Raw genomic sequence first — 18,981 nt, 5'->3', positions numbered from 1 at the left:
CCATTTTTACCAGAAGAAAGATCAGGGATGCGTGTAGAATTTTTTTTTTTTTCCAGGGGTAATCGTATTGTCCCAGTGGTCCTAGAATATCGTAGGAGGGCTCATTGGAACGGAACTTAAAAGTTCTAGTGCCCTTTTTAAGTGACCAAAAATGGAGGGCAACTAGGCCCCCTCCCACGCTCATTTTTCTCTCAAAGTCACCCAGTTAAAATTTTGAGATAGCATTTTGTTCAGCATAGTCGAAAATCTAATAAATATGTCTTTTAGGATGACTTAATCCCCCACAGTTCCCAGGGGAAGGGCTGCAAGTTATGAACTTTGCCCATTCCTTGCATATTGTATTGGTTATTGGGAAGTATACAGACATTTTCAGGAAGGATTTTTTTCTGGTGGGGGGGGGCTGGAGGAGGGGGTTACTCGGGAGAATCTTTCCGTGGAGGATGTTTATTTGGGGTAAGGGACATTTCTATGAAGGGGGCGCCGGATTTCCAAGCATTATTTAAATAACGATCAGAAATCAAATTTAAAAAAAACAAGTTTTTTCAACTGAAAGTAAGAAGCAACATTAGAACTCAAAACGAACAGAAATTATTACGTATATGAGGGGGTTCTCCTCCAAGTCAATACCTCGCTCTTTACGGTACAGTTATTTTTTTAGTGCTTTCAAAAGAGCTATCTATTCTAATTAAACGGCCTGTGTGATTCAGGGGTTTGTGAATTAAAATAAAATTAACTTTTAACGTAAAGAGCGTGGTATTGACTAGGGGGAGACCCCCTCATATACGTAATAACATATACGTAATAAAAAAACAATAAAAAAAGCGATACGGCTCAATAGTAATCGATACTCTTAAAAACGGAATTTTGATGTCAATAAATGTATGAAAAGAATTGGCCTATAAAGTTGATTCTAAATATATAAATTTTATTAAGTTTATTATTACTCATCAAATGCTACGAGCCTGAGAAAATTTACCTGATTTTTTAAGGAGGGGGGAAACATCCCCTACAAGTGAAAGAATTTTAATGAAAATCACACCGTCAGATTTAGCGTATCAGAAAATCCTATTACATTGGTTTCAAGCTCATATCTGCAAAAATCTACAACTTTGTTTTTTTTTTGCCAGAAGAAAAATAGACGAATATAGAAGTTCGTTACATAAGTTAATTTGTAAATTACGTCAAAACAAATTTAGAGACAGCCATTTAGCAAAAGCAAAGTAAAATTTTTATGCAAATTTTGTTTAATTATTCATGATTATGAGCCAAAATAAAAGTTGCATTAACTAAAAAACGATCAAAAATTCAATAAAAAAAACAAGTTTTTTAAACTGAAAGTAAGAAGCGACATTAAAACTTAAAACGAACAGAAATTATTCTGTATATGAAAGGGGCTGTCCCCTCCTCAACGTCTCGCTCTTTACGCTAAAGTTTGACTCTTTCTCACAACTTTATATTTAAAACAACAAAAAACTTTAGCGTAAAGAGCGAAGCGTTGAGGAGGGGACAGCCCCTTTCATATATCGAATAATTTCTGTTCGTTTTAAGTTTTAATGTCGCTCCTTACTTTCAGTTTAAAAAAACTTGTTTTTTTATTTAATTTTAAAAGAGAGCCAAAATAGGCTGTTTAGTGCTTTAGCGAGAGCAGTTTTAAGGGTCTAAATAAAGAGTCAACTTTAAAAGCTAAAGGATACAGCAAATATTTTGACAGCAACGTGATCCACTATGCATAAGATTCTGTTCAGTAATCTTTGGGTAGAGACAATGGTACCTTATCCTCTCTAGGTGATTGGTTCTGGCGTCTCCTAGCTTCTATGCAGTAAATACGTTACCACAAATGCCGCCATTGGACTAAATGCGGTATCGTTTCTTTACATTTTTATTGTCGGAAGCGCAAAAAATATATCAAAAATAAAATCAATCATCTCCAGGATCCATTCTAATAACTACAAATTTAAGCCTAATTACTTGTGTTATTAGAAGAGCACTAAAGCCTAATTATCTCCTTGGTTATTGAATGGTAAGTGATCCTTTATTTTTCTAAATATGTACTAGTTGTCTAATAATTGAATGAAATTAATTATCTAATAAGTATGATATTCTTTAATGCAAAGTTTTTAGATTCTTTTTTCAGATCGACCGCAACGCTCCTATGGGCTACAAACCTTAGATTAATAATCTAATCTCACTTTCTAAAACATTTTGAAAAACGTGCAAGATGTAACCATTTGTTTGGGGCACGACGATATAACGGCCAAGTAGAGACCTTGTAGAAATGCTGGTAGGGCCAATTAGAACGGCCAAGTAGAGACCTTGTAGAAATGCTGTTAGGGGGAAATGCTGTTACAAATCCGATGTGTTTCCGGTCTAAAGTACAAACATACCTTTGGATGGATCTTGTTCTGTAGATAAGTACTCTACCATATAACCAACAGAAGGAGAAGCTCCCATTCTTGATCCGCTTTTCCACCCGATTGTGATACTGTGGGCAGACCTATCTAGAACCCTTGGCTGACTTGGGGAGCCAGGTAAGGCCAAAGGATCGGTAGATGTTCTGTAAAAAACGATATTGGGATTTGTTGGTGATTCAACGGAAAGTTTAGCGGTCCAACGGGTCTCTCCAACCTCATTACGAGCAGTGCACTCATACAAACCAGAATCTGAAGCTTGGAGACCTAAAAATAATATTTAAAAAATTGTACACAAATTATGTTGATTTGTTCAGATCACAAAACACGATTTATTGACATCTAAATTCATACGCTATTGGTTTTTAGACAAAACAAGAACTTGAACACCAGGGTCTAGTTTTTCGTTTGTCCTTATATGGGCAAAAATTGTTGTTTAGCAGAACCAAATGCCCGAAAACGGACTTGGCATTTTTTGTACGATTTTCCTTACCTTTTCTCTCTGCACTCGGATTTCAAATTTCTGTTTGCATGAGACCCTTCTCAATATTTTAACAAGGATTGTACGATACAAACTCTCTCCCAGCTAAGGAAGGGGAAAAACATGTTTGTAACTACTTCTCTTTAGGAAAATATTTTTTTTTTTTTATTATATATAGACTATAAATCTGAAACTTTACTCTTGTTTTCTCAGTTATTTTGAAACTGGTAATGTAATTCTCGAAATACAACCGAGTTTAAGAGTTTTTTTTTCTTTTCTTTTTTAGAATTTCAACCTAGGCTCAATCATATAGAAAAGGTTTATTTTCACACATTCGATCAATTAGAAATTTTAGTTGCCCTCAAGTTCACACCAGACTAATTTTAAACAAAAAGGGAATAAACCATAGGCTTTTCTCCTTATCCAAATTTTGAATTGTCTAAAGTTACAAAAACTGCTAAAATAAGGAATGACTTGAGCATGTTATGCAAATAATTATCTTTTGTGAACAACTGTTAAACACTAGCGTGACATATTTTAAAGCAGCATGCAAATCTGGTTTTTATATGAAATATTATTCCTAAACTTTCATTTCTGAAGCTTTAGTTACTATTGACAAGAGTCGCCGGAGGAAATTTTAGTTGCCCTTGCTCTTACACGGGGCCGGTATTTTCTCTCCGGAAAATTCCCTCCGCGGAAAATTCTGATGGAACATTCTCGCCCGGAAAATCCTCCCGCGGAAAATTCTAGTTGAAAAATCACCCTCGCAAACCATTCCTCCCCCATGGAAAATTCCCCCACACACAAAATTGATTAGCCACACAGAAAGTGCAAAATAGGTACCTAAAATGTCGATGTGTTGTCCCAAAGGGTAACAAAGGGACCAGATATTAAAGAAGGTTCATGGATAAAGGCTGGCAGGTCTCAATCCCTTTCGACTTCAAAAAAAGAAGAAAAAAAAGGACTAAAATTCTCAATTGCCGATCGAATGAGCATTCTCCAAAGTTTCTACAACCACGAAGGAAGTTTGGGAATGGGGAAGGGGCAGCCCGCCTTTTAAACGGAATAAATTTTGCTCGTTTTCAGATTTAATGTTACTTTTTACTTTCATGACAACAGCGTAGACCACAAGTTTCCGGAAATCAAGAAAGATTACGGCCTATATCAGTTTCTACATCCACCCCCCGCTGAGCTAATTCTGTATTTACCTGAATACTTAATGAGAATTAGCATGTTTTGGCACTAAAATGCGCCCTTGGAGGCATCTGCCCCCTCCCTAGCTATAAAACGATCAGAGAACCCTACTAGTGGTTTCAAGCTCTCATCTACAAAAATTTAGAATTTTTTTTTTGCCAAAGAAAGATCGCGGATGTGTGTTTTTGTTTTTTCTGACTAATAGTTGGATTTGGATTCCATGTTATTCATTTTATCTGTTGCTGCTTTTTCCCTCCCTTTTAGCTTTTTAGTTCTTCCAATTTTGGTTTTTATTTCTTTCTACTTTCCGCGTTCTCTATTTTTGTCTGGTTTGTTTTTCACATTTTTGCTCAGAACAGGTGATGAACTGCTTGATTTCACTCGTTTGATTTTTCAATATTGCTACTGAAAAGAGCACCTTAAAATTAGTTGAAAAGACATCTGGTCCTTTTGTTATCCCTTAGAACATCTAATCGGCATTCTGAGACATCAATTTTTGTGCTTTCTCTGTGGATGCTAAATTTGGCATGTGGAGGAATTTTCCTGGGGGGGGGGAGGAGGGAATGCTCCTTGGGGGGCTTTTCCAAAGGGAGAACATTTTCCGAGGGGTAGTTTTCCACATGGGGAAAATTTTTCGGGGGAATTTTAGCAGGAAGGATTTTCCGAGGGGAATTTTCCAGGGGATATTTTACTCGGGGGGGGGGGGGGGGGTGGCGCTTATTCCCCGCTTACACAAGATTTTCAGGTTACCTAAGTTTTGAATTACATAAAGCTACACAAACTACTGGAATCAGGAACTAAAATGATAATCCGTAAGCGAATAATAATCCGTAGTGTTTATTTTTGAAGTTTTAGTTACTATTGACAGGAGTCACTCTTTGCATAACGTTCATTACCACGAACGGTATGATAACGTGTTATTTTCTATAAGTAGGATTTGGCAACAATAGTAAAAATATCCTACCTAGATGTGGCTTGTGTTTTGATTAATTCAAAAACAAAACTGTTGAAATAAGTTTTGAAAAGAAAAATAAAGAGCAATATTAAAAAAAAGAGCAGAATTAAATCCACATAACAAGTGAAAGTTAAAATGAAGCGAAATTCATATGAGTGGATTAGTGAACCTCAAAAGAATAAGAAAATAGAATAAACTATCAATTAAAGTTTAAACCCAACAGGAATTAGCACATATAATTGTCGGACTACCACCCCCATCAAACCCATCAAAATACATGATCTTCATTCGAAAACTAAACAAATTTATTTAAAAAAATTTCCATTAAAGTTTTAAGGGTTTTATTTAGAAATCGATATTCCCATGGGATAACAAACGTGACTCTTTACAGAGGAGCTGGCTCCACCCCATTCAGTATATGCACCAGGAAAAGGCAGCTTAAGTTGTTGACTTTGAATGGATTGTTGAATCAACTCCGAATAGAAAAGAGACCAGATACAAAGGACAGTGAAGACCTCAAAGTATTAATTGAAACACTGGGTGCTGAACAGGAGCTTTGAAGAAGGGATAAAGGTTAGAATATAGGAATAAAACTTTTTATTAGTCATAAAAAAATACTTGATATTTTTTTTTCAGTGTCTGATAAAAGGATTTATCCCTATTCGAACAGTACTAATCATGATGGAAAGGCAGTGTAGTTTTCGAAATTACCTAGGAGCTTTGAACAGTGTGCAAACAGCCACCAGAGTGTCAGTCTCACGCTGTATAATGTTGCCACAGGTTTGTACTTTGTTGCAGTGTTAGTAATAGTAACTTTTTATCCTTCTGCTGATATGGCAATGAATTTTAACTTTCGTTGTAATTTGAATTGAATTATTTCTTCTTAAAGGTAACGTTCTTGATTAAATTGGACTGTACTTGGTTGAGTCAAAGATCAAAGTGTCAAAGTGTTCTTGGAAAAGTTTTGTTTCGGAGCAAAGTTCCCAAGTAATCTAGAATCGTAAAATCACAGAAAAAAAATCAATAAAAGTAAATACCTTCAATCCTTAAAGTCCCATGCTCATCTATAGAAAATCTCTCTTCTGGAACAAGCATTTTGCCACTTTTTGACCATGTTACTTGCGCATTTTCTGCATCACACTGCAATATCCCAACGGATCTAAGTGGTAATGTTTGATTTGCAGGGCCTATGTGGATAACGGGTGGAATTTTGTGAGGTCGTCGGTACAAGACGCGGAAATTAGTTCGAGAAAAATCTGCACCACCTCCATTTACAGCCATGCAGACATACTTCCCTCCGTCCTCTACTTCAACATTCTAAAAAATATAAAATGATAAAGATTCAAATAGTAAAAATCGAGAACAAAGTTGAAACTTCACCATGGTTTTTCTATTAATTCTTAGAAGTCTTTTGCAATTTGTAATACACTAGCCGCAGAATATATCAAACAAGAGGCATAAAATAAATATATTAGCCCAAACACGAAATTTAAAGTCTTCCTTACCCCTCTCCCAAAAAAAGAAACTTTTCTTGAAATTTTCTATTCGATTCCCAGCTCTGAGACAAATAGGGTACACAAATCGAAATTGAATAAAAGTTATCATCATATTAGTGAAATCTACTTAAAGTCTATGAAACAGTCGCTTGTCTTCAGGCATCAGGTGCCCCTTCATGATAAAACACAATCGTTTCCAAAGCCGAATATTAGTAACTGACTGAGAGGTAGTGTCACAAAAATCCATATAGGTAGATTGTTGAAGGAAATATTATAATATTGCTCCAATAAAGAGACATTGCAACAGTGTACGACACTGTTGGTGATGTGCCCTCTAAGCAAACACTAAAAGCATAATAATAATAATGCAATTAGCCTTCAAATCAATGTGGCCTTCAAGTCAAACCAACATTCTTATCCATTAATTCTTCACTAATATGTGAATGATATATTAAAAAAAAAAAAAAAAAAAAAAAAAAAAAAAAAAAATCCAGGCAGAAAAATAATATAGTTAGTCAGCCTTCAAAGCTCACAACAGAAGGTTTAAAGAGGGAAATACACAATTTTATTGATAACTGTACACCGTCAATTATAATAAATGTATACACACAACCCCAGAACTACAGTTTTGGTAGAATCTCAGAGTATATTAGGTATGTAGGTTAGTATACCTAACAACCAGTATACCTGAACATTTTTGATGAGCCTAACATCTTGCCAATAAGGGGACCAGCAAGGCACATGCCAAAATCAAAATGGCCCTTTTAGCCCAAGTATGAATTGATGAAATATTTAATGGGAGAAGGCTTAAAGCTCTAAGAAGTGCTTGTAGTAGTAGCAGTATTTTTTCCCCAATTTTCAGAATATATATTCTCAATAGTAGTACAGGCTTTTTCAAATTTCAGAATAAATGTTTCGAATTCTGCGTACCCAAAATCAACTTTGCAATAAGTCATTCAATATTTTCCGAAATATCCAATATAAAAAGTGCTAGTTTAGACGGCTAGTTGCCCTCTAATCTTTTTGGTCACTTTAAAAGGGGACTAGAACTGTTGATTTCCGTTCGAATGAGCCCCTTTCTGATCTTCTAGGACCATTGGTTTGATAGGATTCAATCTTTGAACAAGAACTCGCAAATAGTTTAAAACCTTACTTCGACTGTCTCTAAAAATTGCGAACACAAGGCGATGTAGAACAACCCTCAGATGAGGCGATCCCTGAAATTCTGTTTTATTTCACTTCTTCTTAGGAAGAACACGCCCATATGCTACGATACAAAATATAATATATATACATAGTTATATATATATATAACTACATATATCAGAATATAACATAGGAGATATACAGAAAGAAAAAGTAATCTACATTACAGGAGATTTCCTAAAAACAAAATTGCTTTTTCCCCAATCACCTACTAGCATGTGGTGATTCACATGTGGTGACATAACTTACATACAAGCAAGAAAAAGACAAATGACAAAATGTATGATTTTTTTCTATGAGCGATGGGGCAAAGGATTGTTTACGTATTTCAAAAATTGCCAAATTAAATACTTTAAACGTGTGTTTTGTTTTCTTAGAAGATGCTATTCCATAGCCATTCAAATTGCTATAGAGGAAAGAGCTTTTATTATTTTAGTGTAAAGTGATATTATCTAGGACTTCTGCTAAGAAAAATTTAATATGCGGCAGTTGAGTCTTTGCGAAATTTTTAGAAATTACAGTTGTAAAATATTTTTAAGTGTCAGATAGAAAACTGAACGCTCTAAATAGAACACAATTATACAGTCTTTCAATGTGATTCTTTACTGATTGTGCGGCAAGAATTCGAACTATTGAATTTTGTAGTTTAAATTATTTGAAAATTTATTTCAAATAACTTGAATATAAGTGTCTTTTACGCTGTACAACCGAAAAATTTTTTAACAGAGGAAAAAGAGAATTACAAGGACAAAACACCTGTACTTTGAATCCTGAAAAGATCTTGCACCACTATTTTCAAATAATTTAAAGAAAAAAATATGATAGTCTTTTTTAGGCTGTCTCAGTCTTTTTTAAGCTCTTCGACTGAAGATTTTTTTTAACAGAGGAAACAGAGAATTACAAGCAGAAAAGCTTGCATTTTGAACCCTGAAAAGTCCTTGCATCACTATCTTTTAATAATTTTAAAGAAAAAAATATATTACAACATTCAAATATGATTTTCAAGTCAGTCAGCTTCATCAGACAGCGCTTTAATTCAAGTAAAAGCACCAAAACATACTGGAAAAACACGAACATTTATCAAGAATTACAATTCTTTTCCAAGAAGAAATATGGAGCAAAGTCAACATGTCCATTTGAAAAGTATTTAATCTTTAAAAGCTTTTCAAGAAATTGGACGATCAAAACAGCGTTTTCTATCATTTTATATGGCAAAAGATATATTTACATCCACTGAGAGAATAAAAACTGTTTGGTTTTATTCTCTTTCCTTAAAATTCATCTGCTGCTCAAACTTGTTCCAGTTTTCAATGAGAATTGTCATATTTGTCATCATATTTGCTCAAAATAATTCAAAAGGTCTCCCAATTTAAAACTGAGTTGGGAGCGTAATTTAAATACCTGAATCATTGTTTTGCCAAACGTTCGTAGCATCGAATTGCGAGAAAGGAGAGACTCATGCTAATAGTAACCAAAACTCTAAGAATAGGAACTTATATGTATAGAGAGGATTAAATTTTTGTGGTAATCTTAAATATATATAAATCGTTAAGCTTATAGTTACCCACCAAAAATTATGAGCTTAATAAAATTTGCGTTTTTCAAAAAAAGGGAAACCACCCCCAAAAGTGCAAGTGATCTTGATCCAAGTTAAACAATCAAAATCAGCATACAGGAGAACCCTGTTGTGGATGCTTGCAAGCCTATGTCGCGGAAAAATTACCACAGGTGATAATACTGCTCTCAGAATATCGGGAGAGGGCTAATTTAGGTGACAATTAAAAGTACTAAATCTATTTTTAATCAGAAAAACATATTATGCCACAGTAAGGCGGCATTTCTGCCATTTGGTGGCGCAAAACAATGTTTTGGCCCAAAAAGGGTCGAAAAGCAATCGAATAAAATTCAGAAATAGCCAATTGATGTAGACTTGTCAAAAAATTTTATGTTAAACTTATAGTTTTACAGTAATTAAATGTGGTGATACAATCAAACACTTCGTGGCAATGAACTGTAAATAAGGGTCGATTTGGCCTAATAAGATAAGATAAGATAAGTTTTATTCTTCATTAGATACACATACAATATTACATGTTATTATTCCCCCAAAGGCTCATCGGCCTGTACAAAGGGGGAAGACATATGAATCGCTTACTCAGAGATGAAAAACAAAAGAAAATTTAAAATGATCTTTTACAATAGCAACTGAAACTCTAAAAAACGGAGTTTTATCGATAAATACATTAAAAGAAATGGCTTTTTATGGTGACTCTAAATATATAAAATTCATTAATTTTAATGTTACCCATCAAGCCAGTGAAAATTTTTCTGATTTTCGAAAGAAGGAAACATCCCCAAAAAGTGAAGCGATCTTAACGAAAATCCCGTAATTAGATTCAGCAAGTAAGAAAGCCTTATTGTAAACGTTTTAAGCTCCTACCAACAAAAATGTTGAATTTGGTATTTTTGTTTTGCCAAAATTTTGTTTTGTTCACTAAAGTTTTACTTTTTGTCACAATTCTTAAAAAAAGACTCGTCAAATACAAGGACCGTTGAATTTGAATGAAAAGCATTTTTAAAAAGCTTCCAATACTTTGACGTAAAAAAAAAAACAACTGAGAAATTGGACATTCGGTGATGCAAAAAATTATCTCACAGTCTGAATCTCTCGCCCGTATAATATTATACGGCCCATAATCCATATAATAATTTAGGCCTAAATTTCAATTCAGCCTCTTTAGGACTAAATGCTGTCCACACAATTTGGACACATGGCCTCCCTTAGTTTGACCTCTCATCGGCTATAGAAAGTTTGAAAGACATAAAGTGCTAAATTGAAAAAGAAATTCTATAGACAGCTTAAATGGTGAGCGTGATATTGAACAATTTCTGAAAAGATAAAACGAAAGCATCGCGTGAAAAAACCATTACTTAAACATGTGTGAGAGAAATTAATGATATGCAAATAACTCGGTTTTTCATGGAGTTTTAAGTTCTTTTTCCAGCAATAGGAAAGAAAACTTTAATGAAATTACTTCCCTTACAATAAAAGAACAGAGCCAAGTTGAATTTTTTGAAAAGAAAAGTATCCCTTTCAGTTAAAATAACAGATGTAAGGGGTGAAGTTTGACCAGATTAAAAAGTATCCGAATTTTAATAGCCAAAAGGAATATGCTACTTTGAAAATGATTTTCAATTAAGTCATAAGCCATCGAAACTTTTGTGCACTAGCTCATTGACAGGCTTTCGAAAAAAAGTTGCCACCATTTTGTTTTTGGATGAAGGCGAGATTGGGGGGGGGGGGGTTCGTATTTGGGTGCTTTTCTACACCCATTGGTGTCAATTAGAGGCAGGTAGGGTATTTGGCCTCCCTCCCCCTGCTATATTTTGAAAAATACCTCTTTTGGCATTTTCATGGGAACATATCGTTTTTTGATATTTTTGTCGAAAAAATTGAAAAACAAACTTACCTCTAATAGATTTAAAAAATAAGATTTGCAACCCCCCCCCCCGAAAAAAATAACAAAAACAATGAATATTTTCGTCAATTGGTGCCACTTTATGCCCAGTAAACATTCAGCTGGGATAGTCTGTGATACTCGTCTGTTTTATAAGCAAAAAAAGCTAAGGACGGTCTGCAGTCAGGGGCAGAAAACTGATCTTAAATATAAAGGAAAAGTTTGCAAACCTAAAAAAGGCCATGGCAGCATTTTTGGGACAAAAAAGGTTTTTGGCTACTGGATACTTCATGAAATGAGGAATAAACAGAACCTAAGTTAGAACCTAATTACAACCTTAACTTTACCCATCCCACCTCCACGACACACAAAATTGGTATCCATAAACTAGTGCAACGTTGCGATTATAGTATGGCCTTTTGTTAAGTTGTACGCAAACTATCTCTGAGGCCGTAACTTCCTTCAATTAAAGAAAGTTGTTGTCATTTTGGTTTTTCTTAGATTTTTAATTCTAAAGTGCATGTTTAAGTACTTTCTGAACATTTCTACTTTTTTTGGTGAAATGAACAATGTAGCCTTAAAAACAGGAGTTTATAAAGCTTTAATACCCTTTTTTATTTTTATTTTTTTAATTACGAACATCCTTCTGCCCTCATAGAAGTAGCAAAATGGATTTTTACATTCCGGTTTTTGTTTCGATTTAATATTACACGTCACATGCGATGCCTGGCGTCTTTATTCCATGCAAGTGGGAGATAAACTTGACTCTCTTCTGATCTTTAACCTTTATATTAACTCTGCGCAATATTAACGTCACATCGGATTAGTTTGATTAGTCCTAAACATTGCTCAACCATTATCTATAATTGATAATTTTCCAGAATAAAGTTTAACAATTTGTGGCAAGGAATCAGTGGAAACTTACCGCTTTGTGCATTTTTAATTCACTGCTTGATTTATCTATTTTAATTCTACGTTAAATTCACCAATAAACTTAAAAAAACAAGAACTTGATAGAAAAAAGCGTTTTAATTATCGATCAATGGCAAAAAAAAATCTAAGGGTGTTTTATTTTTTAATCTCTAAAATTCTTTCTGAAGCCAAGAAATATTTCTAAAATAGATTGATATTCAACATTTATTTTATTTATCTTTTTATTTTGAAAATTCACTTATCATTCCAATAAATTGCAGTTGAGCTTCAAAGACATTACCGCCTCACTTGAAATTTTCCGCAGGCTTACCGCTAAGACAAAAACACATCGTAGGTCTCTTCTGAATGCTTTTTATTCGTATGCAAAACCAGAAGAGTGTTTATTACCCTTAAAGTCAGTGAACCGTCTTCATTCACAAGCCTTTTCTTCCCATCCATGAAGTTCGTTCTGCCGTTTGCCTCCCAGTTATCTGATGACTCCTTAATCCAGAAAGTTTTTGGAGCAGGCAATCCCTCAGCACGACATGGGAAAGTGACAGTTTCACCAGAGACAACTTTTGCATGCCTCTCTGTGCTTGTCACGGTCGGTTGCACTGCAAAGAAGGCAACAAACGACTCATAAAATTTAAAAGGAAAGTGAAGAAAAAAACTGAAAGATTTAAACTGTTGCAGACACACTTAAGAAGACTTAAAAGGGGTGCCAAAAGAGTAAGGAAAAATTGATAAAAAGCAACTTAAATTCTTATGAGTTAAATCACAATAAATAAAAACAAATCACATAATAACTGGTAAGTAGAAAATGAACTATGTAAATAGAAACCAAATTCTAAAAAACAGATTTAAATAAAGATATATGCACGGGGTGTTCCCATTTGAGCGCTTTCCCATTTGAGCGCCACGGAATTTTGTTCCATTTGAGCGCCATGGAATTTTGTTCCCATTTGAGCGCCACGGAGTACCATTTGAGCGCCAAACCCAAAATTGTGATTTTGCGGTGGATGAAGCGTGGTTTGCTGCCACATTGACCTGTAGAAATATTTATTGCCACGAAGACAACGAACAAAACTGAGGATTTTATTGGGTCAATGGTTGTGAAAATAACTTCCATTTATAGTATTATAAACTAAGTAAATATATATAGTATTTATGTATACCATATATATTTACTACTAAAGGTATATACAGGTACTTATGCATTATGCGGTATCCACCGCTATATACTGTATGAGGAAAACAGACATGAAGACCCGTCGGTAAATTTTTCGCAGTTGATATTATTGACATAAGAATAAAGTAAACATACCACTCGATACCTTTTTATGCTCTTTCCAAATATAATAATAATTTTTTCGTATATTAATTTTCCCCCCCTCCATATCGATCCACAGTAATTTTTATATTTGTACAATTCGGGGTGGGGTTGCAATTTTATTGGGGTGTGTAAGTGGAGTGACGTGTTATCATGTAAACCCCCCCCCGCCGGTGCCCATATTTCAACGGGAGGGGGATACCGAGGGGGGGGGGTAAAATTAATTTCCGACAAAAATGATTATTATATTTGGAAAGAGCCTAAAAAGGCATCGAGTGGTGTGTTTACTTTATTCGTAAGTCAATAATATGATTTGCGAAAAATTTACCTGATCACCTAGATATATCACCTAACATACGCAAAATATTATCTGGCGCTCAAATGGGACACAACTGAACTAATTAAAATACGGCGCGCAACTGGGAAATTCCCATTGGCGCGCCATGGCGCTCAAATGGGAAAGCGCTCAAATGGGATACACCCATATGCACTACAACACTTATGATTTTTTGTCCCAGAGGATGATCTTCAAAAGCGTTGATCCAATGCGACACCTAGGACCGATCATGTCCTCCATAATTCCATTAGGAAATCCATGATTACACGAGGCACCGTTTAAACATATCTCAAGAACGGCGAAAAAAATTAAGCCAAAACTTTCAGGGCGTGTTGAAGGGAATGTTGATTTCCCTAAAAATGAGCCGTGTGCATACTACTACTACTTTTACTACTACTACTACTAATATTACTACTAATACTACTACTACTACTAACACTACTATTACTACTACTGCTGCTACTACTACAACTGCTACTGCTGCTACTACTAATACTATCAGCACTGCTACTACCAGTGCTACTACTACTGCTACTACCACTTCTAAAACTAAGGGTATTAACTTGAAACTTTCTGGGAATGTTAAGGGGGATGTTGAACCAAACAAAGGTGCTATTCAAATATTACAACTGCTGTGCCTACCGCTACTACTACTGCTGTTGAAACTTCTAGGTTATTATACTACTATAACTGCTTAGGTTGTTCAGTTTAAACTTTCAGGGCATGCTGAGGAGGAGGCCGAACTGACCAAAAGGACTATGTGCATGCTACTACCGCTACTACTAGTACTACTACTCTTTCTGATCATACAACTTTTACAATTATTAAGAGTAGAGGTGCTAAGGTGAAATTATCAGGGAATATTAAGGGCATGCTGAACTAAATAAGTAGACACTATGTGCATTTGTCAACAGGGCGTATCTGCGATATCTAAGGAGCGGGTAAATTTATTAAGTTGAAACTTCCAGGGTATTTTAAGTGAGGTACTGAACTAAAACGTCTACATCCAGGTTGTCAGAGGGGCACATCTACAATATCTTGGGAATGTTCAAGTTATTGAATTGAAACTTTCAGGGCATGTTGAGGGGGATGCTTGTCTGAATCAAAGACACGATGTGCACCCAAATGGCCAAAAAAAACATCTGCAATATCTCAGGAGTGGCTAAGGGTATTGAACTGAGGTTTTTCGTGGGATACTGAAGGGAATGTTGAGCAAAGCCAAACGAAACTTTGTACATTAAAGGTTGTTAAAACCGTGTATCTGCAATATCTCAGGGACGGCCAAAGGAGTTAAATTGAAACTTTTAAGGCGTGTTTGAGGGAATGTTTGCTTGACACTTTCCCATATTTGAGGCTGTAACATAATAGCAGTCAGAATGGCTTCAAGGTTTGACTTTGGGTCAAAGGACTTAAATTCAGACTATATTCCAAATTCTTTACTAATGACTCCTGAAGCACAAGGGTCGTTTAATTAGAATAAGAATCTTCCATTAAAGCACTAAAAAACTTTATCGTAATGAGCAACGGTTAAAGAAGGGACAGTCTCCCTCAAATACAGAATAATTTCTTTTCGTTTCATGTTTTAATGCTACTACTTACTTTCAGTTGAAAAAACTTCATTTTTCTATTTAATTTCCGATTGTATTTTCAAATTATACCGGGAAATTCCTCTTCCAACTCTATGGAAATTTTCACCCAGAAAAAAAACTCACAAGAAGTTCACCCCGCTGAGAGTTCTCTTATGGAAAATTATACCCTGAAAATGACCCCCAGAAAATTCCCCCTGGAAAATTCTCCTTACTTTAAAAAAAAAAACTTTGATTTCTGATCGTTTTTTGAATCATGCCGAGAACTCCCCCTCCCTTCCGTAGAAAACTTGCCCTGCAAAATCTTTCCCCGTAGAAATTTCTCCTCCGAAATTTCTGTATATTTTCCAATAGCAAATAATATATGTAAACAATTGACAAATTGCTTAACATAAAGCCCTTTCCCCCGTGTACAGTTTTTCCTGGAAAATTACACCTGGAAGTTTCCTCCCCATGGAAAAGTCTCCCCTTAGGAAATTCTCCCCTTAGCATAGTTAGTGCCTATTTCAACCATGCTGAGCCAAATAGCTATCTTAAAATTTTTATCGGATGTCGCGATGGAAAAGGGGTGTGGGAGGGGGCTAGTTATCCTCCAATGTTTTTGGTCATGGAAAGACCACTATACATTTTATTTTCCTTTCGAATGATCCTTCTCTCCATTATCAAGGGCCGTTGGTTTGATATGATCATCATGAAAAAAAACACACAAAAAACACATAAACACGCATCCGTGATCTTTCTTCTTGCATAAAAAAAAAAAAAAATGTTTTTTCAACTGAAAATAAGGAGCTACATTAAAACTTAAAATAAACAGTAATATACACTATTACTTAATATACAAAATAAACTTAAAATAAACATTAAAACTTAAAATAAACATAGTTATTAGATTTTTTCAACTATGCTGAACAAAATGGCTATTCCAAAATTTTGATCAGATGACTTAGGGGAAAAATTGAGAGTGGAAGGGGAGCTAGATGCCCTCCATTATTTTTGGTCACTTAAAAAGGGTACTGGTAGTTTTGATTACAAAAATTGGTTAAATTTTTCTCAGGCTCGTAGCTATTGATAAGTAACACGAACTGTTTGATTCACAACTCCACATTGTTGTAGATAGGAGCTTGAAACCTCGGCATTAGGGTTCTAATCTGATGGTGTGATTTTAATTAAGATAGCTTTGACCTTTGTTTTTTTTTCCCATTTTCTAAAATTTGCCGAATTTTCTCGGGCTTGTAGCATTTTATGGGTAAAATTAAACTAAATGAATTTTATATATTTGGAATCATTTTAAAAAGCCAATAGAATTGATATATTAATTGTTATCAAAATTCCTTATTTAGAGTTTCGGTTACTATTGGGCCGAGTTGCTTCTTGCTTACAGTTTGTTACCCGAATTGTTTAATTTTGGTTAATTTGTTTGTTTGGTTTTTCTTTTTGTTTTCTTTTTTGTTTATTTTACGACAAATAATAACTGTTGAGCGAAAGTTTTTAGCCCGTTTCGGGGCTCCTTAAAATGGCACTAGAACTTTCAATTTTTAATCGAACGAGCCCCCTCCAAAGTTCCAACAACAAGTTCTATATAAAGCAGTCTGAAGAACAAATTAGACAGAGAAGCCCTGTTTACTTAGGAAGTGCTATTGCGGTGCCAATGAAATGTAAGTTAGCGTTCTGAGGCTTAACTAGTTTTGAGTTAACAAAGATTACCGTAAACAATATTCATGCACATTGTTAAAAAATTTTTGTTTAGACCAAGTCACACTCGGCTTACTTGTGGGGGATGCCCATCCAGAATACTATTACCATTACTAATAACTTACTGATGCATTAAGCCCCCCAAGGCCAACACAAATATGTATGCTTCTTCTCCTCCCATATTTCGTCAAGGACTTCACTCTTTACCCACCCACCCCCACATGAAGTTTCACTTTCCTATAAACCCTTACTTGTGATGCCTTCTCACCCCATTTCGGGGTAACCTGCTTTTCGTTTTGACCCAGATTGATAATTAAAAAGCACAGTCTTTGGCAATCTGTCATCCTTAATTTGTCAAACAAGCCCTCGGCATCTAAACCTTTCTTTCATTGTAGCCCTAGAAAGTGGTATAACACCGCATTTGTCATACAGCCTGCTGATTGACATTTTTCAACCATGAAAAAATACCCTTGGAATCGGCTATTCTACTTTTACATCTTCATTTCATCTACCATCTTTACTAATATTACTACCCAAATAAGTGAAGCTATCCACTTGATCTGTATACTCGTTACCGGACATCACCTTCATTTATGTCAAGTCTATGTTACTTAGTCTCAAAGTCAATTTTTGCATTCTCAACTCTCAACACCTCCACAGATTCTTTCAACTTAATGGATTTTTTTTATCTAGGACACTCAAATAGTCCATATAGTCCATACCTAGGAGAGATTCACCTTCCTATTTGATTCAATATCCCTCCCATAGCCTCTGCTATTTTCGGGGAAGTTCTACTCCAAAGAGTATAAGCTTGGTAAAAGCTATTGATTTACCATTTACTCTAGTGCATTAGGCACCAATCAAATACTTTTTTTTACCTTTTGTACCAACCGAGATAACAAAGGTCTTTTGCACCAACAGATCGAAAACACTGAAGGAGAGTTTGCAGATTAACACTGTTCAATGAGCATTTCTTTTTAAATAGCGCTGCTCTGACTTTCAAACCCTTTTTTTTAAATTAAAAGACCCAAATGAAATTCTTTTTTGCTTTGCACTTCCTGGACAGGCTTATATTTGAAAAGTAAAGTGAAGCTAAATGTAAAAACTCTTGATCAACATGCAAGGGCTGAATTGTCAAACAGTTCGTCGTAACGAACTGTAAGTAAGGAGCGACCCGGCTCAATGGTAACCGAAACTCTAGAAAACGGGTTTTTGATACCAATAGATACTTCAAAAGAACCAGATTTCAATGCTGATTTCAAATATATAAATTTCATCAAGTTTAGTGCTACCCATCAAAAATTACTCGCCTGAGGAAATTTGGCTGATTTTCAAAAAAAAGTGGGAAAGACCCCCTAAAAGTAATAAAAACTTAATGAAAATCACACCATCATATTCAGCGTATCAGAGCACAACACAGGAGAGGTTTCAAGCTCCTATCTACAAAAATGTGGAATTTTGCATTTTTTGCTAGAAGAAAGATCACGGATACGTGTTTATTTGTTTTTTGTTTTTTTGTTTTTTTTCCCCCAGGGGTGATTGTATCGAACCATTAGACCTAGAATATCGTGAGGGGGCTCATTGGAACGGAAATTAAAAGTTCTAGTGCCCTTTTTAAGTGACCAAAAAATGGAGGGCAACTAGGCCCCCTCCCACGCTTATTTTTTTCCCAAAGTCACCCGATCAAAATTTTGAGATAGCCATTTTGTTCAGCATGGTCGAAAATATGATAAATCTGTCTTTTAGGATGACTTAATCCCCCGAAGTACCCAGAAGGAGGGCTAAAAGTTATGAACTTTACCCAATGTTAACAGATAGGCTTGGTTCGTGGGACGTAGCCATACGTTGTCAGGAGGTTTTTTTTCTGGGAGGGGGAGGGCAGGGGGGGGCGGGGGTTATGTTGGAGGATCGGTTCATGAAGGAAGT

The 18,981-nt window shown here is 35.2% G+C and overlaps 1 protein-coding gene across 1 annotated transcript in view; it reads right to left on the bottom strand.

Moving 5' to 3' along the window:
- LOC148954033 (roundabout homolog 2-like) overlaps window positions 1-18,981 on the bottom strand; it is a 218,984-nt gene that overhangs the window by 94,957 nt on the left and 105,046 nt on the right. The window contains exons 7-9 of the mRNA XM_089086894.1: window positions 12,519-12,724; window positions 6,076-6,355; window positions 2,385-2,675 (exon numbers count right to left, since the gene is read on the bottom strand). Coding sequence (XP_088943020.1) covers window positions 2,385-2,675; window positions 6,076-6,355; window positions 12,519-12,724 — 777 coding nt within the window. The remainder of the gene's footprint in view (window positions 1-2,384; window positions 2,676-6,075; window positions 6,356-12,518; window positions 12,725-18,981) is intronic.

This window comes from Artemia sp. Qi Xiang Cuo, chromosome 3 (assembly GCF_049724085.1).
Source record: "Artemia sp. Qi Xiang Cuo chromosome 3, ASM4972408v1, whole genome shotgun sequence".
Classification (NCBI taxonomy): Eukaryota; Metazoa; Arthropoda; class Branchiopoda; order Anostraca; family Artemiidae; genus Artemia; species Artemia sp. Qi Xiang Cuo.
Note: the sequence above shows the minus strand (reverse complement) of the source record. Positions and strands in the feature narration are given on the sequence as shown.